Below are 26,553 nucleotides of genomic sequence, written 5' to 3'. Positions count from 1 at the left end.
GGAACTTCGACATGATCATAGGAGACTTGGCCGAACTTGGACACCCTTTTTTCATTTCCCAACCACATTTTCATAGTTTACTTTTGTGACAGGCCTTTGAAGTTTTGTTTTCAGTAGCATAATGTTGTAGTAAGCTAATTTCATTCGATTCTCTTTTGCATTTAGGCCTACTCTATACAATGCTTGTTTTCTTGTAACCTACGAGGGCTTGTCCTGTACGGTGCCATGTGTCCTGTAATTCATACGAGTCTATAGGCCTTTTACCTTGCATCCAGGTAGCTATAAGATTATGACATGAAAAATCTATCCCAAACCTCAGTCTCACTCCGACGGGGAGCTTCACGAGGATGTGAAAGTAGAGGCTCCTTTCCTGCCCAGTCCTCCGGTAACACCGTCTATGTGCTCGCCTCCGACCCTGGCCTCCCCGACGCCGGTTCGTTCCACCGGGAAAAACCAGTGTGCCAGCTGCGGCACAGAGATCCAAGACAGATACCTACTGAAGGTAAGCATTATAATGCCTTTTATTACACCGGTCAAATCAAGTATCATTTACGATTCAATTTCAAACCTATTTCTTCCTCACAAGTTGCCTGCATATTTGCATAATCTTTCAAGTTACTTCCATTTTATAAAATAAGTACACCAAACAAATTATTATTTTATTATCATTATTATTATTACTACGAGTATTTATTTCTCATGGCAGGTGAATAATTTGAATTGGCACGTGGGATGTCTGGAGTGTTCAGTCTGCAGAGTATCATTACGTCAGCACAATAGCTGCTACATCAAAAACAAAGAAATCTTTTGCAAATTGGATTATTTCAGGTAGGGTAAGTTTTGCTATTTGTTTTCCATAAAATTAAGGCTGCTGTATATTCTATGTTTGGCTCTAATGTTCACAAACAATGGATTACTTATCACATCTTATTGCAGGGAGATGGTTTAAGATCGACCATACTGAGCCTATCCTATTTATAATCTGTTCCGTTGGTATATAGATTTTTTTTAAACAAAAAATACATTGTGTCAAGACAAGTGTTTCGTTATGTCTCGGGGCAAGTAAACAGGAGTGGACTGTTTTTTTTTGTATCGTTGTAACGTCTAAATCACACCAATTCATAGACACGCATTACCTTTATTAAAGCAAAAACAAATATGTTAACAAGGCTATCCGAATAAACCCATAGTCCATTTTTAACATCATAAATATGCACACTTTTACACCCAATACCCATTTTTCGTCAAAGTTACTTCGGAATGTTTCTCTTTAGATATATTTAAATTATGGTCTTTACTGATAATGTGGTGGACATTATCAACATTTTTACTCTCAATCATGATTCTTACAACTTTGAGATCACTACATTTAAGCTATTCGTTTTCGTTGTTCTTCATTTATCAATTCATTATTCCCTCCTTCGACCAGGACGATTGCTAAAATACCGTTTAATTTATCAAGGGCTATTTTTCTCACTCACAGAAAGTTCAAATTTTCGTCATACACTGGCGGTCTATAGGCTATTTGTAGCATGCCAACTAATTAAACACTATTTATTGTTATATTATCATTATTCTATAGTTATATTGCTATTGTTATCCTATTGCTGTTGCTATTATTGTTTTAATTAACAGTAGGCTCAGTTATATTTGACTAAAGTGAAATTAGATTGGAAAAGCAATGCTGTTTATAATCTTTTATAATAAGAGTTTCTTTCTATTTCTGGCCTGCACAACATTTCCGTTGATTACACATTTACTTTAACTAGTAGCAGTGAAAGACGACTAAAAATGTCCCCTTCTCCTCTCTGTCTCATCACAGTAGGTTTGGCACCAAGTGTAGCCAGTGCGGGCGCCAGGTGTATGCCACTGACTGGGTACGGCGGGCACGGGGCAGTGTGTACCACCTGGCCTGCTTCGCCTGCTACTCCTGTAAGAGGCAGCTGTCCACGGGGGAGGAGTTTGGTCTGGTGGAGGGCAGGGTGCTGTGTCGGGCCCACTACGACACCATGGTGGAGAACCTCCAGAGAGCGGCAGAGAACGGTAGGGTACCCAAATATGAGCCATGTATGGGATATTCTCAAGTTAGGATTCGTCCCTGTGGGAAACTGTATTGGGGAAGAATTCAGACATAATTCGTGTCATACATGTCTTACCCCGAGGAATTTAGTGTTCGATATCCAGCACCTGCACAAATTGCATGTGTATGATCTCTTTCAGGTTAGTTATAAAGTGAACAATATTAAACTGTGTGGTGATGTTTCTTTCCTTCTTGTTCCTGGGACTTAGGGACAGGTCTCACTTTAGAGGGAGCCTTGCCCTCTGATCAGGATGGCCAACCCAAACCAGCCAAGAGAGCACGCACTTCCTTCAGCGCTGAGCAGCTACAGGTACGGTAGGTGTGTGTTTATGTGTGTGAGTGTCTGTGAAAGTATGCGCAGTATTTGTGTGTGACAGAGCGAGACGGACGGAGTGACAGGGTGATATAGTTTTAGTATTACATTTTCCATAATTCAGATGAATGTGACTGTCTGACTGAATTTGCTTGATTCAGTGAATATACAGCTGAATATGTAGCTTCATGACTGAGTTTGCTCGGTGTGTTCTCAGGTGATGCAGTCTCAGTTTTACCAAGACAACAACCCTGATACCCAGACCTTACAGAAGCTGGCAGACATGACAGGACTGAGCAGACGGGTCATACAAGTATGTATGATAATATCAAACTAGTGGGTGTAATGTTGTTAGACATATTGAAAATGAATGTATGATGTAATAAAATAGATAATATGATCAAATAATTCATCTTTACCAGATTACTTCTTGCATACACCATTCAATGATCTTTAGTAATGTTACATTTTCAATAGGTTTGGTTTCAAAACTGCAGAGCAAGGCATAAAAAGCATCCTCCCCCCCAGCACAACGGTCACCTCCAGGGCGCCCCTTACCCCCACTCCAGAATCCCCCCCCCACTGCCGGACAACCTCTACTCCCCCTTCAGCAGTCCTGACAGACCACACCTGCTGGCTCTGCATGGATATATAGACAGTGAGTTGGTTACTCCCTCTCGATGGACAAAACATACATGTACATTGAGGTGACTTTGGCTCTAACAGAATTTTCGAATTTTTTACTCTGCCAATTAACATTATCAAAGATATGATTCTGCCCATAGTGTATTTCAGTTCACGTCACATCACATATGACTTCTTGTGCGATGTATTTAGTCTTATTGCATTTAATAAAAATATATATTTCTGTTGCTTCCTGTGCACAGGTCATCCCTTCTCGATGCTGTCCTCCCCTAACCACCTCATCCACCCAGGCATGACCTTACCACAGTTGCCCATCAGCCACTAAGTAATACCCCTGAGACCACCTCCTCCACAAGCCGTCTCTCTCGCGGACCTTTCCATCCCAAAACTTTGAGAACAGTTCAACATTTGTCTCTTCCATTTTACTATACAAGAGGACTTTTACTGTCTCCATAGTATGCCAAGGTGGAGATATCACATATTCAAATGGATGGACGGTTTTATAAAGGCAGCTCGACTTTAGATCGTCGTTGGAAAAACATCCCAGTTCAATACAAATGTGGTAATCATCAGGACCAGATTACACCACCCATTCCTTGACAGGGAATGAGTTGGATCTCCAGGACCAGATTACACCACCCATTCCTTGACAGGAACAGGAAGACTCTTCCAACAGAACATCTCAATTCACTCACTGCGGATTCAGATTTTTCATTGTCTTATTCATCAACTTATAGTACTGAAGGTATTTTATGTTTCAATTCCATTCATTTTAAATATGACTTTTTTTCTGTTACTCCGTCTGCTTGTTTTCCTGTATAAAACCCTCCCATGCATGGACTACATATTTCTGTGTAAGGTGAGGATGAAGACTCTTCTGATCTTGTGTGTTTAGAGAGAGGCGGTCTTGTGTGTTGTATTTACTTATTTCGCTCGTGAAATGGAAAGCTTGTGTCCATTTATTTATTTAAAAAAAGATACTTCACCTAGAAGCACTTTTAAAAATGCTTTCAAATTAAAGAAATAATTTATTGTAAATTGTACATATTTTACCGATGTAATAAAATGTGCCTAAAAGAGTGTTGGAAAAATAGATCGGTTGAAAAATAGATAATTTCACGTAAATTCACATAGAAATAAAACACTTTGGTTTCTCAGCAAGACATGAAGGATTTAAGTGCCGTAATCTTGTGTAATAGGGAGAATGCTGTGCTGAAGATAAAATACACACTTGAACTTATTATTTCACAAATGCGCATGCACACATCCACCCACCCACTCACCCCGCTGATAGAAGCACCTTACACTCATTGAACAACATTAAATCCATCAGGCCACCCGGTAAAGGCCAAGTATCCTTTATAACCTGTATTTAACAGCAATATTCATAGGTATGTAATGATCAAGCTACAGGTTGAGGGTCCCCAATTTAGTCCCTATGTGTTTAACGTCCGCAACAATCAATCCGATGGCAAGAACCATTCAAAGCGTTTAACTCTGTGGATAGTATTGATCTAGCACTCTGTTTAATTCCATATGTCCATTTAACTGTGTTAATCTGAAATTGTTGTATTGATTGGCAGCACTCAAGCTGCATTTGTGGCAAAAAAACTGAATAATGAACTCAGGAAAATATAGTCTTGATCGTTTCCTTTGTTAGCGACCCCAGTCAGTTATCTGTTTTAACACTTTGCCTGGATCAATTCCCATTTTAATGCTCTCTTCAAGTAGGTCGACGGTCTGTCTTCCCTGATATTTTAGAATTTGACAAAATGAGAGAAGAATTCAGCTCAACCCACCTTGATAAAAAGCAGTACAATGCTTCAACATGTTTTACTACCTGTTATTCTTTGCCTTATAAAATTGAAGTGAAACACGGATTATACATCACAGTAATTCAATTAACAAACCTATTCAGACTCATATTGCATACAGTGTTTTCAGCTCACATAATCACAATTCTTGTGAAATAGTACATTGAGTTAAACAGGTCTTATCATATGCAATGAAAGTGAGACAGGAACAATACTCTGACAGGCCTCACACGCACGCGCACAAGCACACACACTCACACACACACACACACACGCACACACACACACTCGCACACACACACACTCGCGCACACGCACACTCGCACACTCGCACACACACACACACACACACACACACACACACACACACACACACACACACACACACACACACACACACACACACACACACACACACACACACACACACACACACACACAAATACTATAGTTAAATCCCTTCCCAGTAAACAGCTCTGATACTCTTGCCACATACTGTGGAACAAATGGAAACCACAATCATTCCATGCTAAAATATCAGCAACAGACATCTCTGTCTGGAGCTCACATATCTGGCATCCCAGTCGCAACCTCTCTCTCTGTAATTCTGTCAGAGGGAATTCACTTGAAATCAAAGAATCTTGTTGTTGGCATTCAATGAAGGGACATGTGCTTTGAATTTGATGCATGACAGCACCAGCAAAGTATGTTTGACCAAGAAGAGGATGTACTGTAAGGTTTCTGTCTGTTGTTTGAGAATCTCAAGGATTCCAAATGTTTTAAGTGTATTGGTAAAGGCCAATAGGACCAATTGAAATTAAGATACATCCAGCCTCACCGGCCCTCTATTATCAAAGTTTCCTGCAGACACAGATCTGGGATCAGAGTAGTCTTACTCAATCGATCCTCAACCATTAGGAAGGGGAGAATGCATAACTGACCTTAGATCAGTGTTTAGTGGTATCAACCTACACATGCATGCACAGAAGGACCACTCTTCACCACAAGAGGGCACACATCCAATAACCACATCATCCCAAGTAATCGACTGACCATTGGTGCTCTTGGGAGTAGGAGTAGATGAGTTTCCCTTTGACACTGATTTAAGGTCAGGTTAGCATTTTCCTTCCTAATGGTTTAGGTGTAGGATTGAGAGAGTAAGCTGATCCTAGATATAGGCTTATGGGAAACTTCTACCCAGAACACGTTCTTGCTGCATTAGGAGACAAAGAATGTTAGATACATGACTGCATGTTTCTTGACCCAGTGACACTGTGTGTGGAAGGACACAGAAACCAGAGCTACAGTAAAAAGAGGGGTATATATTGTAGATAGAAGCAGCAACAATGGCTTCCCTTGTGCTCTGATTTGACTATTGAAGATTTAATTAGAGATGGGCATGCTTTGACTGAGCCAGGTGTGGTTCAGGGGAGATACGAAACCCACCCAACATCAGTGGAGCATCGAAGTGGACATTGACACATCTAAACAAAGACAAGGAGGAGGAAACGGAATCTCAATATGTGGTCGATTACAGAGAGAGATGGGAAAGAAGAACAGTCAGGTACTACAGTTGAACAGTTTGGAACTTTAATATTCATTCTAATTACTCAATAATTATTATTTTGAAATAAAAATTGCATAACTTTGTCTCTACATTATATTCAAAGTCACTTTTTTGGTTATGCTTTTACAATCAAACCAAGTGAAATAAAAAATAAAAATCTTAATTCCTTGATGTGACTGGTTTTGCGAGACACCACCAATAAGCAATGCTATCAACTATATGTATCTGATCTGCCTTTCTTGAACCTTACTAGATGTAATCTGTGAAACGACCTTTTCATTTTATTCCATGCAAAAAACTGCCTTTGTGTAGAATAATAAACAGATGATTATCAATCAGGCATATTCTGGGCTACAGTCCAACTAAATGAGATGTAAACGCAAATTAGATTTTTTTTTTTGTCAAATCAAATTCTCCAAAAGCATGAAAGCATGAAACAGACAGAATAGAGGTTTTAGAGCCACGGTTCTCCATGCACAAGCATCTCTGGTAGTTAGAACACTCATTTTGTCATAATGTCATGCGTCTGCCCTGTGATTGGCGGGCTCAAGTGTTTACAGATGAAATGAGGCCCCTGTGCTAATGAATAGGCCTCTGATTGCAGGATTCCTCTTTCAGAATTACAGCGTAGCTCCACTGATGAGCAATTACATCTACAGTACCTCTCGTCTCTGCTCTGCTGCGTATTCACATCACATCACTGCTCCTGCTATTCATCATCATACTGATCAGCAGCACTCAGCTCTCGCAACAGTCAACAAAAGTGTGCTGACGGGTGCTAAGAGAATCTTCATCTTCCTCCTCTTCCTCTTCCTAATACAACGTTTATTTCTGAACTCTCATGTTCATTCTCTGTCTGCTTTTTTTGTATGTGCGTCTTTTTTTTCTGTTGTGAGAAACCCTCGTCCATACAGTGTATCACAATGAAGTACAGAGAACAGCTAATGACAAAAACAGAATAATGCTCACAGAAGGGTTTAGACTATCTAATATAGGTACTGATGATGAAATACTGTGGGCTAGTAAAAAGGCAAGCATATTTTTCTAGGAATGCCTCAGCTTGTTGACCTCGCTAAAAGGCTTCTCTCTGTCATTCTCCCCAGAGTATTCACACCGGATATCAAGAATAATACAGGGATTCCCAGTCATGCAAGTTCAACACAAAATATGGGGTGATTGTGGCTTTTTTTTAAGCATTAGAGAAATGTTGTTGTTGGAACACTACAGTTGTACTTTAACCTCGTATTTAAGGTCTTTCTGACATGTAGCGTTATTCATCAGTTGCTTTTGTGACAAGACAGAAGAAATGTCTTCATGAAGGAAGTTCAACCCCACTCTCTATTTTGAAACCCAAACTAGCTGGCTGAGGGCCAGTGGTTGAAAACCAGACCACAACGGTCTATAGCAGAGCAGTGCTGAGAGAAACACTTCACTTTGAGGCCAAGAGCATCATGGTTATGGACATTGTGTCGAGTTCGTTTAAAAAAAAAAATGCTGAACGGCATCAAATGTGGGAGAATTGTGAGAATTTTCGAAAAATGTAGACTGTACACAGTGGATTCTAAATGCTAGAACATAAATAGCATAAGCTTAGATTTCTACAGTAGCACACAGTACTACACTAAGAACCATACAGATGTGAATTCAACATGAGGAGTAGCCTACCCCTGAGGAAAACTGAGGAAATAGCTAACACAAATGATTAACTTTGGCTCAAAGCCCACCCTCCACTTTGCAAAAATAAATATGAAACTTCAGCGTGAGTCAAAATGTGTTTATTTATCAGGCTGACATCTTACAACTGTAAAGCAGTACTTGAGTTTGATTAATGATTGGCTACACTCACTACCCTATAATTCACTGGTAACATCTTGGAAGCATCATCCCGGCTGTGGCTGCTGAATTGTATTGTTCTGGCAGGGACCGGGGATCAGGCATCTGGAAGACTGGGGAGTAGACGTTTCCAAACAGCCTTTTAGCTTACAGAATATACCCCTGCCCTCTCAGACAGAATTAGGGAAGAGTGGGGTAAGTTGAGACTTTTTTATTTTTTACATTCAGTATCACGTCAAGGGAAGTATTCTAACAAAGATATCTACATATATTTCAGGATGTGTATCCCTGGAAATAATCAGAATTCATGTAAACATACATTTTGAAAACATAGCTTTTCAAAAAAAGTGGTCTCTTGGTATGGGGTAAGTTGAGCATAGGGACAGGGTAGGTCGAGCCGACCTCGGGTTAAGTGCGTGTTGTCCTGTGACAGTAGGTCAAAGTTTAATTCATGGAATGGGGGTGTGGTACATTGTATAATCTTAAATGTATGCCTATATTCAGATATAAATCTGTTCAATATCACTTACCCTTCCATTTCTTGACCAGTTGTCTGGGACGTTGTTCCGCTGTGCCAATTCATAGTCAAGTTCTCTGCATTTGAGGCTATTAAGCCAGTGAAACTGGTCCACGAGATTCTTGATATGTTTAGCAAGCTCAGACTTCATGTCACTGTGTGCCTATCATAGCCTCTTTCGCACAGGTATGTCAAATGCAGTTCCAAAATCCCACGGCAAACAACCAGAGACTGGCCAAAGTACAAGCAAAGGTTCTTTATTATAAATTCAGCTTTAACAATGACAGTATCACTACATAAAAATGGGCTAGGATTTAGGGCTATAGGCTAACTATGAGCTAAGTTAAACACCAGCTGATTCACAGAGCGGTGGCTAATGTTGGTTCGGCTCTTTCCCAGCAAGGTTCGTTCATTCGGTACTACCTCCTGAGCAGGGCTGGCTGGTCACCAGCTGTCCCGCTGTCCGCACCAGCCCGGCAACGTGGTAGCCTTGGTTGTAACCTCTCGCAGCTGCATTGGGAGTGTCCCCCAAACATTTCGAAAATAGCACCTTCCTTAGTGCTATTGATAGTGTTGTGATTTGCCTTTATCCCAAAGCAGGCGAACAGACGCAACAAGGTGGCCGTTTGTTGGTCGAGAGGTCTCTGGTCCAAATTGCGTGCCAAAGGTAAGTTCCGGTTCCTTTTAACTCTAGTTTTGGGGCATATTTAGATATTAGTTTGGGGAGGGAGGAGGTGATAGGGAATTGGCAACATCTGTCTGAAATCAATGTAGTCCATGTCAATTTTGGGCATGCAATTCAATTTCACACGTGAGAATGTCAGAAGTTAAGTAAAAGGCAATCGTGGTAAACAACACAGCACATGTGATTAAAAGGCACTTCTAAACAGGCATGTAATAAAATAATAAGACCTGCAGATACAAAATCTAAAAAATTATGGGAGTCTATAAAAAATAATGGCAGTCTCTAAAAAATAATGTCTGTCTCTAGCAAGAGTCATTGTCATTTGTGACAGGTACGTATTAGTTTTCTTTTTTGTCAATGTACCTCTTCAATGTCATTCAGTCTATTTCTCATCCCTTGCTGCTGCTTGAATGGACTTATTCCCTTCTCTCACTTCCTTGGCTGCTCTCTCAAGAACCTCAAGGGGTCTAAACCTCTGCTTGTTTACATGTGTATACATGGGGCATGATGATGTCTGCTCTGTACTGTAAAAATGCATCTTGAGTTCATGTCAAATGTTATTTTTCACCAGGTAAGTTGACTGAGAACACATTCTCATTTACAGCAACGACCTGGGGAATAGTTACAGGGGAGAGGAGGGGGATGAATGAGCCAATTGTAAACTGGGGATTATTAGGTGACCGTGATGGTTTGAGGGCCAGATTGGGAATTTAGCCAGGACACCAGGGTTAACACCACTACTCTTACAATAACTGCCATGGGATAATTAATGACCTCAGAGAATCAGGACACCCATTTAACATCCCATCTGAAAGACAGCACCCTACACAGGGCAGTGCCCTGGAGCATTGGGATATTTTTTAGACCAGAGGAAAGAGTGCCTCCTACTGGCCCTCCAACACCACTTCCAGCAGCATCTGGTCTCCCATCCAGGGACTGACCAGGACCAACCCAGTTTAGCTTCAGAAGCAGGCCAGCAGTGGTATGCAGGGTGGTATGCTGCAAATGTAGCTATAAAGCCCTTTTTACATCAGTAGATGTCACTAAGTGCTTGTACAGAAACCCAGCCTAAAACCCCAAACCTCAAGCAATGCAGATGTAGAAGCATTGTGTCTAGGAAAAACTCCCAAGAAAGGCAGGCACCTAGGAAGAAACCCAGAAAGGAACCAGGCTCTGAGGGGTGGCCAGTCCCCTTCTGGCTGTGCCAGGTGGATATTATAAGAGCACATGGCCATTAAGGGCAAATCGTACTTCAAGATGTTCAAACGTTCATAGATGACCAGCAGGGTCAAGTAATAATCACAATGGTTGTAGAGGGTGCAACAGGTCAGCACATCAAGAGTAAATGTCAGTTGGCTTTTCATAGCCGAGCATGACACATTGCAAAAATACTATGCATGTAACATTTGTATGGGGTTTGGTGGCCATTGGCTCAACATACCCCAAGGCAAACATTTAGACTAAATTAGTCCACACAGTTACAAGGATTCACTTTCAGGCTAGGTTTAGGACCTCATATGGTAGCTCCTAGAGACCCCAACTGATGTATAGAACAATCTTAAAACAACCTACTCTGGTCTAGATGGAAGTATCATGAAACCTATAGCACAATACAATAATTTTACTTGGTGAAAACATTTTTTGGGACCTAACCTGCTTACCATTTTTTCCATGTGATTTCTTCCTTCACAGACCCCATGAAATGATGACCTCTTCCTACTAATTTGATCACATGATTCATTATGTGTATGCTTTCCTAGAAACAAGGAGTGGCTCAACTAACCATTTGGCTCAACTTACCCCACTCTCCCCTAGAAATCAGTGTCTGATTTCTAGTTTAATTACATATGATTAGGCCTACAAAGTATTTGATTTCTATATTACACTAAATTGTTTAATTAAAGTGCATCTAAATAATAAAAATCAGTTTTGCTATTTCAGAAAAGGAATATATTTGCCCATAAATACAATAGACCCTTTTTTACCACTGAGTGACACTCTTTCCTTAAGTCAAAAGCAACACCTATCAACTTTGCATATTGGGTATGTAAATAGGTCTGTCTCCACACAGTGTTTAGGTGTTCATTATTACATATGATTGTCCAGACTACAGCTGTAAGAATGTAACCAGTAACCTTAACATCTTAATTATCCTAACCATTTCGTTTTTTATTGCTCGTGACTTCAGATTTCCTCATGTGGTCCATGTATGCCCCAGGGAACCACTTCAAGGTTATTCACTTCTTCCCAAATATTACTAAAAAAGAACCACTTTTTTTATTGTTTAATACAGATGTTGTTCAATCTGAGAGGTTTTAGATGTCAACGATAACGACTGCAGACAGGCACAGATAGACATTACCGAAACCTACACTTGCAATGCTTAGGTCCAGTTTGTGTGCGTTTGTAAGCCAGAGCTTAGGCCCAACCCAACCTCCAACCTCTGCCCACCTCGGTAGCATTTCTCAGGGATTTTTCTATTTTCTTCCTTTGTCCACCTCATCTCTCTCTAGCCCCTCAGCCCATCCTCAGGTAAAGTAGTTGTTTTAGGTTTCTCTGTATTGTGCTAAGGCTCAACAGGAATCCCTGTGCAGTGTGTGTGCTATTTCCCCCCTGTCTGGCCTAGCTACACTCTCCATTGTAGCTAATCAGGTCAGACAGGACAGATGCTGTTACTGTACTGAGATTTGAAGGAAATTCACAGGCAGTGCTGCTGATCTGAACACCACACAGTAGAGCCTGTCTGTGTGACTCCTTACTTTGGCTTTGTACTTTAGCCCAAGCATTATTGTTACATCACTGGTGTGCTAGCCTTGATTTCTGGTATAATTGTAGTTTTATTAATATACGTCTATTGTATTTATATATTTGTGTCATACTTGTTCAGTTGGTGGTGTTGTAACATTGTGATGATGAGAGGTTATATTAGCCTCCATATTTGTTAACTGATGATTGAGCTAAGAAAGAAGAGATGCGATTTAAAAATATTTTAGGGGACTTCAATAATGATATACAGTATGTCATTTATTGTGGTGACACTTCCAATTTTTCTCATATCCTCTACTCTGGTTAGTAATGTTGGTTGTGGTTAGGTTTACAATCTGATTTTTACGGGAGAAATTGTAGAACTTCTGGCTTTGCAGCTTGGCCAGTTAGTGACAATTGACAAATCTCTACTCTCTCCACCACTCTGCCTCAGCGCAGCAGAAACACATCATGGCCTCTACTTTCTCCTCAAGCAGCTACTGTCCGCCATCGCTCCTTCTCCAGCATGTCTCTGAGAAACAGCAGTGGTGGCCGAAGTCACTCCAAGGCCCCTGTCTTCCCTGTCCTCCGTCAGCACCCTGTCCCTCACCCACTCCCTCTCTGTGGGCAATGGGCTCAATGTCCTGGGCACCCTCTCCTCCCTGAATGGCAAGGGTGTGGACGCAAGCGACAACGGAACCATGCATTGCCTGAACGACCGGCTGTCCAACTACCTGAACAAGGTGCGTTCCCTGGAGAGACCCAACGCTGAGCTAGAGTTCAAGATCAAACTACTAATGCTGGAGCGGGCGCCCAAAGGTCACGATATCGAGGGCATGATGGCCCAAGCTCACGCCATTGGAGAGAAGGTCAGCGCCCACATGGCCGTAATGATAAATATATGTAATCAGCCAGTCAGTAACTGTATACCATTATAGCTTACAATACACACAATTATTGTTAACATTTGTGTAGACCTATTCCATAAACGTCTCATGTATGCGCCCTGCTGTGCTCCTCAACATTTTGCTTTCATAATGACATTCAATCCGTCTTCGCTTTCCTGCGATGGAACACTTACATATGTGTACCTGTGTGCTTTAGTATCTAACTTTAAAGTAAATATTTTCCTTCCTGCTACTCCTCAGGTGAGAAAGAAAAACCTGGAAAATGCTCGCATCATGCTGGAGATTGATAATGCCAAGCTGTCTGCCGATGACTTCAGGGTCAAGTGAGTGCCAACTTAGAGGGGCTTTTCTTCTACCTCCCAGTCTGAGAAATTCACATGGGAGTGCTAAACTGCATTGCACTTTGGATAAATGACCTCTCTGTCATGCTGAGAAAAAAGAGCCTGTTCCCACAGCGCTCAGACAGAAAGGAGGCCATCAGTTCACACTGGCCATGATAGATAGGATCAAGGAGACATCATCCGTTTCAGAGGTATCTGCGGTCGGCAAGGTGAAGCACAAATCAAAAGGCACCAGAGTACAGTCTGTGTCGAGGTCTGTAAGTATTCACAGTGTACTGATTTTATACAGTCAAATGTTGGAATGCAGCAATGTTCACAGTATGTGTCGATTTATCTGTTGACCAAGGTAGGGTTACAGGTGTGTGTGTGTGTGTGTGTGTGTGTGTGTGTGTGTGTGTGTGTGTGTGTGTGTGTGTGTGTGTGTGTGTGTGTGTGTGTGTGTGTGTGTGTGTGTGTGTGTGTGTGTGTGTGTGTGTGTGTGTGTGTGTGTGTGTGTGTACCTGCCTGTGTACATATGTGAGTGTGTCTATGTCTCGGTTACCATTCATCTGTTTAGATGTGAGGCAGAGGCCCCACTGTGCCAGTCTGTAGAGAGGGACTGTCTTGCTCTGAGGATGGCCAGGTCAGACCACGTCCAAATCATAGCTACCCTCAGAGGAAATCTGGACAGCCTGAAGGAGGACCTCTGCTTCCTCAAGAAGAATCATGATGAGGTGAGAGCTCCACTGCACGGGTCAAAGGTCAAGTCATAACAGGTCCACCTATTACTGATGAGTATTTACACATCAAGCTAATCACCTCAAACATTGTCAAACAGTTTTTGGTTCAGTGGAGGGTCGCTGCAGGAAACAGAGTTGGATTCTGGATTGTCCCATTGCACATACTCTTAAATATGAATTACATCCTCAAAAAAACATGAGGATTCATATGGTATTTCCCTAAGGCATATTTTTTACCTTAAAATTATGTTTATTATTATAGACAAATGGTGCTTTTTGTAACAGAGGTATTTGTGTTAAAATGTAAAAATATTTCAATTTGGTACAGTTTCTCTCCGCCAGGCATGTTGAATGTCACTGAAATATGATTGTGAGTAAAATGACCCTGTACTCTCTGTAGTTTCTGTCTGTAGATACCATGATCAGACTAGTGCACATACACACAAACACATCACGCAAGCACAGAGAGTGTGTTTAGACAGCCATGCGTGGTGTCCAGAATGTGGCCAACTACGCATGCGCCTTAGTAGAAGGGATATCTCACATGCGCACACACACACACACACTATTACATCTGAACAGTCGGATACCTTTTTTAAGGCAGCTCACCACCTGGCTGCTTCCCCATAGAGCCAGCAACAACACACTGACATGAACTACCGGCTGAACTATCTGGGTGTTAGTGTGTAGACATTGATTTGGACCGGTCAGTATCAACCATTACAGTTTTAAATCTCCAGGCCCACTGAATGTGTCTCTCACCATCAGGGTTGGGTTTATTTTCACTTGTAATTCCAGTTGAATTCCTGAGGTGCCTGAATTGAAATGGAGTTGACCTCAACCATGCTCTCATGTGCCTGTAGGAAATGGGCGTGTATCCATGAAGGCCTGTATGACCAACAAGCAGGTGGCGGTGGATGCGGCCCAGGGCCCAGATCTTGAGGCCATAATGGCTGAGCTGCGGATCCAGTATGAGGGCATTGCTCGTAAGAACAAGGAGGACTCAGAGATCTGGTACCTGAGGAAGGTCAGTGAGAAGTCTGGCATGGTAATGATGAGGCTCTCAGCTGAGCTCAGGAGCATATCACTCTTAAGACTGAGTAGAAGTATTCTTCAGTATATTGTCTGTATTTGTGTACATTGTACTGTATGTGGGTACAGTGGGGCAAAAAAGTATTTAGTCAGCCACCAATTGTGCAAGTTCTCCCACTTAAAAAGATGAGAGAGGCCTGTAATTTTCATCATAGGTACACTTCAACTATGACAGACAAAATGAGAATTTTTTTCTCCAGAAAATCACATTGTAGGATTTTTAATTAATTAATTTGCAAATTATGGTGGAAAATAAGTATTTGGTCACCTACAAACAAGCAAGATTTCTGGCTCTCACAGACATGTAACTTCTTCTTTAAGAGGCTCCTCTGTCCTCCACTCGTTACCTGTATTAATGGCACCTGTTTGAACTTGTTATCAGTATAAAAGACACCTGTCCACAACCTCAAACAGTCACACTCCAAACTCCACTATGGCCAAGACCAAAGAGCTGTCAAAGGACACCAGAAACAAAATTGTAGACCTGCACCAGGCTGGGAAGACTGAATCTGCAATAGGTAAGCAGCTTGGTTTGAAAAAATCAACTGTGGGAGCAATTATTAGGAAATGGAAGACATACAAGACCACTGATAATCTCCCTCGATCTGGGGCTCCACGCAAGATCTCACCCCGTGGGGTCAAAATGATCACAAGAACGGTGAGCAAAAATCCCAGAACCACACAGGGGGACCTAGTGAATGACCTGCAGAGAGCTGGGACCAAAGTAACAAAGCCTACCATCAGCAAGAGCATTGAAGATGAAACGTGGCTGGGTCTTTCAGCATGACAATGATCCCAAACACACCGCCCGGGCAACGAAGGAGTGGCTTTGTAAGAAGCATTTCAAGGTACTGGAGTGGCCTAGCCAGTCTCCAGATCTCAACCCCATAGAAAATCTTTGGAGGGAGTTGAAAGTCTGTGTTGCCCAGCAACAGCCCCAAAACATCACTGCTCTAGAGGAGATCTGCATGGAGGAATGGGCCAAAATACCAGCAACAGTGTGTGAAAACCTTGTGAAGACTTACAGAAAATGTTTGACCTCTGTCATTGCCAACAAAGGGTATATAACAAAGTATTGAGATAAACTTTTGTTATTGACCAAATACTTATTTTCCACCATAATTTGCAAATAAATTCATAAAAAATCCTACAATGTGATTTTCTGGATTTTTTTTACTCATTTTGTCTGTCATAGTTGAAGTGTACCTATGATGGAAATTACAGGCCTCTCTCATCTCTTTAAGTGGGAGAACTTGCACAATTGGTGGCTGACTAAATACTTTTTTGCCCCACTGTAGATGTACTCATGACTGCTTTGTGTTCGCAACACTGCTGGTGCAATGGAATACTTCTTCAGTGTCAGCCTGATTGTTTACTGCCTAAGCACTTATGATGAACGTGTGTGTTTTGCCGCTGGAGTCAGTGCAGTTGGAGGTAAAGGAGAGCGGTGAGGTGCTGCACTGTGCTCAGAGCGAGCTCAGCGAGAGATGCCGCTTCCTACAGGCTCTGGAGGGGGAACTGGACAGTCTGCGCAAGCAGGTACTGCAGCTCTCCTCCAGCTGTCCAAACGCCCCCTTCTGTCCATACACGCCCACTTTCAGTCCAAACACATACCCTTTAGCTGTCCAGACACACACCCCTTCTGTCCAGACATACACTACCGGTCAAAAGTTTAGGAACACTTACTCATTCAAGGGTTTGTCTTTATGTTACTATTTTCTACATTGTAGAATAATAGTGAAGACATCAAAACTATGGAATAACACATATTAAACAAATCAAAATATATTTTATATTTGAGATTCTTCAAATAGCCACCCTTTGATGACAGCTTTGCACACTCTTGGCATTCTCTCAACCAGCTTCACCTGGAATGCTTTTCCAACAGTCTTGAAGGAGTTCCCACATGCTGAGCACTTGTTGGCTGCTTTTGCTTCACTCTGCTGTCCGACTCATCCCAAACCATCTCAATTTGGTTGAGGTCAGGGGATTGTGGAGGCCAGGTCATCTGATGCAGCACTCCATCACTCTCCTTCTTGGTAAAATAGCCCTTAAACAGCCTGGAGGTGTTTTGGGTCATTTTCCTGTTGAAAAACAAATGACAGTCCCACTAAGCCCAAACCAGATGGGATGGCGGTAATTTCCATAATTTATGTCCAAATAGCTACGTTTGTTAGCGCGTTTGGTAAACAAATCCAAAGTCACGAAGCGCGTTCACTAAAAGCAGACGAAATGTCAAAAAGTTCCGTTACAGCTAGTAGAAACATGTCAAATTGAATCAATCTTTAGGAGGTTTTTAACATAAATCTTCAATAATGTTCCAACCGGAGAATTCCTTTGTCTTCAGAAATGCGATAGAACAGAGCTCGCTCTCACATGAACGCGCATGGTCAGCGCATGTTCAGGTCATGGTAGACCTTACTCAATCCCCTCTCATTCGGCCCCACTTCACAGTAGAAGCATCAGACAAGGTTCTAAAGACTGTTGACATCTAGTGGAAGCCGTAGAAAGTGCAAAATGACCCATATCCCACTGTGTATTCGATAGGGGCTGAGTTGAAAATCGACCAACCTCAGATTTCCCACTTCCTGGTTGGATTTCTTCTCAGGTTTTTGCCTACCATATGAGTTCTGTTATACTCACAGACATCATTCAAACAGTTTTAGAAACTTCAGAGTGTTTTCTATCCAAATATACTAATAATATGCATATATTAGCAACTGGGACTGAGGAGCAGGCAGTTTACTCTGGGCACACCTGGGCACCTTTTCATCCAAGCTACTCAATACTGCCCTGCAGCCATACGAAGTTTTAACACTGTGTTATAGTCTCCTACCATAATGATTCGATCCTTTGTTGCCTGTAAGTTCAATAAGTTGGTATAAATGTTTTCGAAGAAGTATGGATCATCCTGATTTGGACCATATAGATTAACGAGCCAAATCTCTTTTTCGTCCACTTTCATATTCAAAAGGATCCACCTTCCAATCATTCCTGACTATTTGCACATTCAGATCAACATTTTTGTTAATTAATATCATCACACCCGTTGAGTTCCTTTGTCCATGACAGAAAATTATTTCACCACCCCATTCCTTTTTCCACACAACTTCTTCTAAGGATGTAGAGTGAGTTTCCCGTAAGTATATGTTATATTCCTTTTCTTTTAGACATGTAAAGACTGATCTTCTTTTTTATAATCTGCTAAACCATTACAATTACAACTGGCTATACTTATTTCACCCTTTACCATAACTAGATACTATTCTCAGTCTAAATTGACCATAATTAGTGCTTTTAAAGTTACTGCCATCAGAGATATTATGACGGTCTAAACTAGAGCTTTCAAATGTCTGATATTTAGAATTCAAGAAATAGGTTCTAGCAGTATTTGTTTTATTCCCTTGCCTGTTTGCCTGTGAGCCAATACCACAGATGTTAGAAAATTCAGACAAGATATTATGTATGTAGTAAATCTGAGTAGGGTGATGTGTATGATATTGGATGTGATTTAGTGAGAGTGTGTACGATGACTGTATAAGAGTAATACTATAATTTGTGATGTCCAGATAAATAATTACTCTGCCAGTTTGCATGGTTGAGTGTCTGTGTGTAACATGTAGTGCATATATCCTTAATATTCATGATGATAATTGTAATCCATATCATATCACCATCAAAGTTGCATCATAATTACCTTTAACATGTTTGAAAAACACATCCCAGCATTTCCATAGCAATTGACATTTCACATGATCATGAAAGAGACCTTGCATTACTCTAGAGACGGCTTTACTACAGTACAAATGTATTCCGTACAATATGTTATTATTCCCCAATGCCACTATTCTGATATCTTCCCCTTGCTTGTTGTAAACATAAATAAACTTGTAGACAAATACATAATAAAGATAGACAAACAATAAACACATTAAATTATAAAACAGTTCTCGACAATAGAGAGAGGGGGAGAAAAGAGAGAGTGAGAGAAGAGAGCGAGATCAGGTGTGTATGTATAAGTCCATATGTGTAAGCAAGCATGTAATTGAGTACGTGTGTGTTCATATCCACTTCATAATGTTGTGATATTTTTACAGTTCCCATTCCTTTTTTTTGTAACCTGAAGTCCTTGCAGAATTTAGTACAGCCACGGTGTTATGGAGCTGTCTCGGAATAGCTGTCCATCTATAAAAAGTTTGTCCATAATGATAAAGGCATGCTTACCCTTCTCCCTTTGTTGTCTTTGTACTGGATACAGTCTCTTACGACGTTCGTTTATCTCCCTTGGAAATTGGTCATTGAGACCAAATTTGGTCCCTTTAAGCTCCCTTCCCCTGCTTTTGATCAGCTCCTTTTGTTGGTAGTGTTCAAATTTTGCGATGATCAGTCGGGGACCCTTGGTCTTGTCGTTCCGAGCTCCAAGTCTGTGTACTCGGTGGAAAGCCATCTTGTTTACAGTCTCTATAGGAAGTTTCAAGGCGGATTGCATGAATTCTCTGATCGTGCCCTCTGGATTATTGGATGCGAACCCCCGAAAAAAATATGATATTCACGCATGCTACGACTTTGTATGTCTAGTAGCGACTCCTTCATCACCCTGTTTTTCCTGAATAGACAATCCATGTTGGAATCGTGGATTTTTACCTTGGCTGTGAGTGTCTTGTTTTCTCTTTGGAGCGTGAGAATTTCACTCTGGCTGAATTCCAAACTCCCCCCAAACCCTGCTACCTCCTCACAAAACTTTTCCAGTGTTGCATGGATTCCAGCCAGAGCACTAGCCTCTACTTCAACGGTAAGTAAATCGTCTGTGTCTGTAGATGAATCTGTTTTTCTTTTTTTGTCGGGTTGAACTGCATTGTTGGTTAAGGGCTTGTAAGTAAGCATTTCACAGTAAGGTGATACCTGTTGTATTCGGCATGTGACAAATAACATTTGATTTGATTTTGATATTAACGTTTTAGGTTGAACAGGCCTCTTCTGGCTGTGTGTGCATAATATTAACATGTTAGTTGAAACAGTGGTGAGCCAGGTGTTTACTACAGTTACCTGATTGCTGTGTCAGTGCAGGAGCTGGGTGTTTAACAAGCCACAACAATTTGGCAGCCATGTCTGTGTACAACATTAGCATTCGAGTGATGAGTGGTGTAGTAGTAAGCAACTATCACATTGCTACCATTTCTGAGTATAACACTAGCGTCATAGGTTAGTGATGATTTCAATTTCTAGCTAAACATAGAAGGCTAACTTGGCTGCCGTGGGCTGTCCTGTCTGTCCACATGCAGGTGGGTGTGTTGGATGGGAACCTGGGAGAGAGCAGCCATAAATATGCTCTGGAGATGGACCGTCTGCAAGCCACTCCATGTCAGCTGGAGGAGGAGCTGTCCCAGCTGTGTCTGGGCATGCAACGCAACAAGACTGACTATGAACAGATGCTCCGCATTAAGCAGAACCTGGAGCTGGAGATCACCACCTACAGGCGGCTGCTGGAAGGAGAGGAAGTGTGAGTCCCTTTATTTCAGCCTGGTGTCGTAGACTAGACGTAATATAGTCAAAGTAAATCCGGAACACTGAAATTAGTGTGATATGTTACGTTTGGTATGGTTACATAAGTCATACGGTTGCTAATTAGCAACTTTTCAACTACTTACTACTTTTAAGCTACTTAGCCAACCTAACCCATCCTCTAACCTTAACCCTTCCCCTAACGCTAACCTTAACCCTTTAGCCTAACATTAGCCAACATTAGCCACTTAGCTAGAATTCCTAACATATTGTACGTTTTGCAAATTTGTAACATATCATACGAATTGTAATTCATAACATATCATATGAAATGGGTGTTGGACATCCACAAATGAATACATACCATACAAAACGTAAAATATACTAAATGGCGTGTTTCGGATTTACCTACAGAATAAAATGAAATGCTCTGAGACCAGGTTGTCTATTTATTTATTTTAAATATTTGTATATTTATATATTTTCAGCTAAGATTTAAACTCAGAAATAATTAGTATGCAGATTAACATTCCCTCACTTTAGATCTGAAAATGAATACAATAAGATTTGGTGTAGGCTTATGTTTCTTGGTATTAGTAATTTGGGAATCACCGTCTTGGTGAATTGTAGCTGAGAGAAATCAACTCCAACATATATACATCTCAATGGAGTTGCGTTGCGATGGGTGTCGGGGTGGTATACCCCGACTACATCAACTCACTGTCAGTCGATACTTGTAAAAATAACAATTGTTTCATTTTTGACCGTGTACCTATGTTTGTCCTGTTTAACTGTGAGCTTTTCTTTGGGTGCTGCACTCCGTAGTTTTCGTAAAAAACGTCATTCTATGTGACGTCTGTCAAATTGCGTCGCATAATCCACTGTTATCCAATCAGGTATGAAGTTAGCAACTTCAAACATCCACTACCACTAGATACTTTTAGAAATATAAACAATGTATAACTTACTGTGTACCTGTGCTTGTCTTGATTGTTATAGAGTTATCAGTGGGAGTAGGAATCCATCTTTTTTTTTTTTAAATTATAATGGATTGAAGCATCCAAAGAAATGTTTGCAGTTACACAGGACAAACATACAGACCAGATAAGCATTAAATAATAGACATTTTTAAAAGTATCGACTGACAGTGATTCGGTGTAGTCAGAAATACACTCCGACAACATTCATCGTAACTCAACTCCATTGAGATGTATATACAGTGCGATCGTAAAGTATTCAGACCCTTTTACTTTCTCCACATTTTGTTACGTTACAACCTTTAAAATGTATAAAATAAAATAAAATCTCATCAATCTACACACAATACCCCATAATGACAATGCGAAAACAGGTTTTTTGAATATTTTGCAAATGTATAAAAAATACAAAACAAAAATACCTTATTTACATAAGTATTCAGACCCTTTGCTATGAGACTCAAAATTGAGGCCAGGTGCATCCTGTTTCCATTGATCATCCTTGAGATGTACCTACAACTTGATTGGAGTCCACCTGTGGTAAATTCAATTGATTGGCCATGACTTGGAAAGGGACACACCTGTCTATATAAGGTCCCACAGTAGACAGTGCATGTCATAGCAAAAACCAAGCCAGGAGGTCGAAGGACTAGTCCGTAGCGCTCCGAGACAGGATTGTGTCGAGGCACAGATCTGGGGAAGGGCACCAAAAAATGTATGCAGCATTGAAGGTCCCGAGAACACAGTGGCCTCCATCATTCTTAAACGGAAGAAGTTTGGAACCACCAAGACTCTTTCCTAGAGCTAGCCACCCAGCAAAACTGAGCAAACGAGGTCAGGGAGTGACCAAGAACCCGATAGTCACCCGATAGTAACTCTCCAGAGTTCCTATGTGGAGATGGTAGAACCTTCCAAAAGGACAACCATCTCTGCAGCACCCCACCAATCAGGCCTTTGTGGTAGAGTGGCCAGGCTGAAGCCACTCCTCAGTGAAAGGCACGACACCCCGCTTGGAGTTTGACAAAAGGCACCTAAAGACTCTCAGACTCTTAGACCATGAGAAACAAGATTCTCTGGTCTGATGAAACCAAGATTGAACTCTTTGGCCTGAAAGCCAAGTGTCACTTCTGGAGGGAACCTGGCACCATCCCTACAGTGAAGCATGGTGGTGGCAGCATCGTGCTGTGGGGATGTTTTTCAGCGGCAGGGACTGCGAGACTAGTCAGGATCGAGGAAAAGATTAATGGAGCAAAGTACAGAGAGATTTTTGATGAAAACCAGCTCAGGACCTCAGACTGGGGCGAAGGTTCACCTTCCAACAGGACAACAATCCTAAGCACACAGTCAACACAGGAGTGGCTTCGTGACAAGTCTCTGAATGTCCTTGTTTGGCCCAGCCAGGGCCCGGACTTGAACCCAATCTAATATCTCTGGAGAGACCTGAAAATAGCTGTGCAGCGACGCTCCCCATCCAACCTGACAGAGCTTGAGTGGATCTGCAGAGAAGAATAGGAGAAACTCCCCAAATACAGGTGTGCCAAGCTTGTAGCAACATACCCACGAAGACTTGAGGCTGTAATCGCTGCCAACGGTGCATCAATAAAGTACTGAGTAAAGGGTCTGGATACTTATGTAAATGTCATATTTCAGTTTTTATTTTTGAATAATTTGCAAAGAAATCTAAAAACCCGTTTTTGCTTTGTCATTATGGGATATTGTGTGTAGATTGATGACGGGGGAAAACAATTTAATAAAATTTAGAGTAAAGCTGTAAGGTAACAAAATGTGGAAAATGTCAAGGGGTCTGAATACTTTCTGAATGCACTGTATGGTGGAGTTGCATTCTCATTTAGATGAATTGGTGTATAATTCAGGCAAGGATGAGACAAGAGCCTTGTCATAAACTGTATGTGTGACTATTTTATTTATTTTTTCAGTTAAGAACAAATTCTTATTTTCAATGACGGCCTAGGAACAGTGGGTTAACTGCCTTGTTCAGGGGCAGAAAGACAGATTTGTACCTTTTCAGCTCGGGGATTTGAACTTGCAACCTTTCGGTTACTAGTCCAACGCTCTAACCACTAGGCTACCCTGTCGACTAGTAGGGCTGTCCCCAACTAAAAACTATCTTGTTCGCCTGTTTTTTTCGATGTGAAATGTGTATTTTCCCATACATAGACACAACCTATGAGTTTTAATAAAATCACCAATATATGCATTGAGCTTGTCTGATGCTGTAAGCTCACTGTTTGATGAAATAAGAAACAAATGACTCGATGGAGTCAGACATCCAGATAACCTATTCCGACCATCCTCCTCCTGCTCCTACTGGCTGTCACAGATTCTGCCAATACTCTCCTGAAGTTGTCGATAATAGGCTACTTGAGGAGTCGGCAAACTTTCTCATGTGGAATGTCAATTTATCTTACCATTCCTACCGATCTGCATGCCAGTTATGGTTTTCATATGCACATTTTCGTGGAACAGTTTAATATATAATGACGTCTTCGTATCTCAAAAGCATTGATGTGGTTAATCAAAATGATATCCAAATCTAAATGAAAATGATACTAGCATAAATACTAACTTCTATTGCCATAGCCAACTATGTAAAAATAGCCTATAAAGTCAACAAATAAAAACAATGCAGCCTGCAGGTAGAAAATATCCTGTTAAAAATAAATATTCTATAAATCACATTGACTATGCATGGCCCGTCTGCAACAAACTTGAAACATTGTATCAACTATTAACTTGGGACTGGCCTGAAGCTCCTTGCAACATTGTATCAAATATTCTGGGCCCTCAGAGTTTCCTGCACCAGTGAGCTCCTGACAGACACACAGCTGTAGGCTATTTGCGCAAGGGAGAAGTAGTAATTAGGTAGGCCTATTTTATGTTTCCACTGTCATTTTTTCCCCCTTTCAGCTGAGTGGTTATCGAAAGAGAGCTGGAAAGATTTTTCAAATAGCCCACATTGAGGAATTATTGTCATTCTCAATGGATGTAAAAACAGACTTAGTTTGCTTGCTGTTTTGAGGTGAATAAAACGTTACTTTGAGAAGCTCCACAGCTCATTGGTGGTGGTGCATGAAGCCAATCAGAAATACTATCAGGTTCCCAAATGGGCACATTTATATGCCTACATTTACGCGCAGGCCAGGTATCCTATAGGCTTATTTATATGCGTAATCAGGTGAGTGTCTTTACTCAAAATTGACAGGAGCTCTCCAAACAAAAGACAATGACTAAATTGACAATTTGTAAATGGAATGAAATAAACCAAAACTTGTTTCTCACAAGTGTAACATATGTTGTGCGCTCTGCAAACAACGGGTCCACTCTGACAACAAGAACGGTAAAAGACTGGAATAATAATATATTAAACGCATTAACAGACATCACCAAACAAACATTGTACTGTGGATTAGGAATTAAGGGTAAATGTTCTACTGGTGATGATATATATAATGGGGAATTGATAAACACTAACAATCAAACCCAAACAATTCACACAATAAAGTTATGAAAAAATGAATGTGCACAAATTGGCGGGAGTGCATTCTGGAGAGAGACTTGCATTGTGCTGCCACACTCCCCTTCTTCATGGACTGTGCCATCCAGCAGCCTCCGCAATGGAGGTTCACTGAGACCATGATCAACGGCAGGGTAGTGGACGAATCCAGCTGCTCCAGCTTCAACTGTTCTGCCTGCGGCATGGAACCCTGACCTGTTCACCGGACGTGCTACCTGTCCCAGACCTGCTGTTTTCAACTCTCTAGAGACAACAGGAGCGGTAGCGATACTCTCAATGATCGGCTATGAAAAGCCAACTGACATTTACTCCTGAGGTTCTGACTTGTTGCACCCTCGACAACTACTGTGATTATTATTATTTGACCATGCTGGTCATTTATGAACATTTGAACATCTTGGCCATGTTATATTATAATCTCCACCCGGCACAGCCAGAAGAGGACTGGCCACCCCTCATAGCCTGGTTCCTCTCTAGGTTTCTTCCTAGGTTTTGACCTTTCTAGGGAGTTTTTCCTAGCCACCGTGCTTCTACACCTGCATTGCTTGCTGTTTGGGGTTTTAAGCTGGGTTTCTGTACAGCACTTTGAGATATCAGCTGATGTAAGAAGGGCTATATAAATACATTTGATTTGATGGAGCAGATCGAGGAGAGCAAGAAATTAGCTAATCAGCTCCATTAGTTTATCTACATTATCTTCATCATCACACACACACAGAGCCGTGGACCTCCACATTCTGGTTGGAAACACGGAAAGATTGCTTTTTATTCACTAGCCACATTGACTAAGGACGGTCTGAGAGTCGACCAAGGAGATGTCTGACGACCTGTCTCTGGACATACAGTAACTGTAGACTAGTGTGATTACTGTTGGAATATGTGTGGGGTCAATGTATAATCAATATTGGGAATATAAAATCTTGGGGTTTATTTGAGAAATAGTCAACAGATTTTCTGCATCTTTAATGGTGTTTTTTGTGTGCTTTAATTGGTGATGGGGTGAGAGTAAGTCTGGACTAGAAGTGTGTATGTTTTTATGTGAGCAGGAGGGCATGAGAGATCCCTTCAACATCCTCCTACTTTACATTTAGTTTTCATGGTGTGTAGTAGCTTTGTAACTGTGCATTCTTAACCAAAATGTAACTATAGTATAGTTGCATACATTTTGTTATCCAAATCCCATGGAATCACATGGAATTGTAACTGTGCAACTTTATGCAAAGTGTGAACTCAGCTTGAATATAAAAAAGGTCAGCATAACAAGCATTCATTTACCCACC

General features: G+C 41.2%; 1 protein-coding gene and 1 pseudogene across 1 annotated transcript; both read left to right on the top strand.

The window, feature by feature from the left end:
* The first annotated feature begins 225 nt into the window (after window positions 1-225).
* LOC120063570 (LIM/homeobox protein Lhx6-like) lies at window positions 226-3,363 on the top strand. Its single transcript, XM_039013922.1, has 8 exons — window positions 226-234; window positions 320-502; window positions 707-828; window positions 1,823-2,043; window positions 2,290-2,390; window positions 2,611-2,706; window positions 2,871-3,051; window positions 3,281-3,363. The coding sequence occupies exons 1-8, from the start codon at window positions 226-228 to the stop codon at window positions 3,361-3,363; spliced, it is 996 nt and encodes a 331-aa protein (XP_038869850.1).
* Window positions 3,364-12,670: 9,307 nt separating this feature from the next.
* On the top strand, window positions 12,671-25,955 carry LOC120063569 (annotated as a pseudogene).
* The last annotated feature ends 598 nt before the right edge of the window (window positions 25,956-26,553 follow it).

Source organism: Salvelinus namaycush, chromosome 18 (assembly GCF_016432855.1).
Source record: "Salvelinus namaycush isolate Seneca chromosome 18, SaNama_1.0, whole genome shotgun sequence".
NCBI lineage: Eukaryota > Metazoa > Chordata > Actinopteri > Salmoniformes > Salmonidae > Salvelinus > Salvelinus namaycush.
This window is presented reverse-complemented; position numbering and strand designations above follow the sequence as displayed.

Coding starts and splice junctions, on each gene's coding strand:
- LOC120063570 (XM_039013922.1), top strand. Junction 2,044..2,289: donor CCAGAGAGCGGCAGAGAACG/GTAGGGTACCCA, acceptor CCTGGGACTTAG/GGACAGGTCTCACTTTAGAG. Junction 2,707..2,870: donor TGAGCAGACGGGTCATACAA/GTATGTATGATA, acceptor CATTTTCAATAG/GTTTGGTTTCAAAACTGCAG.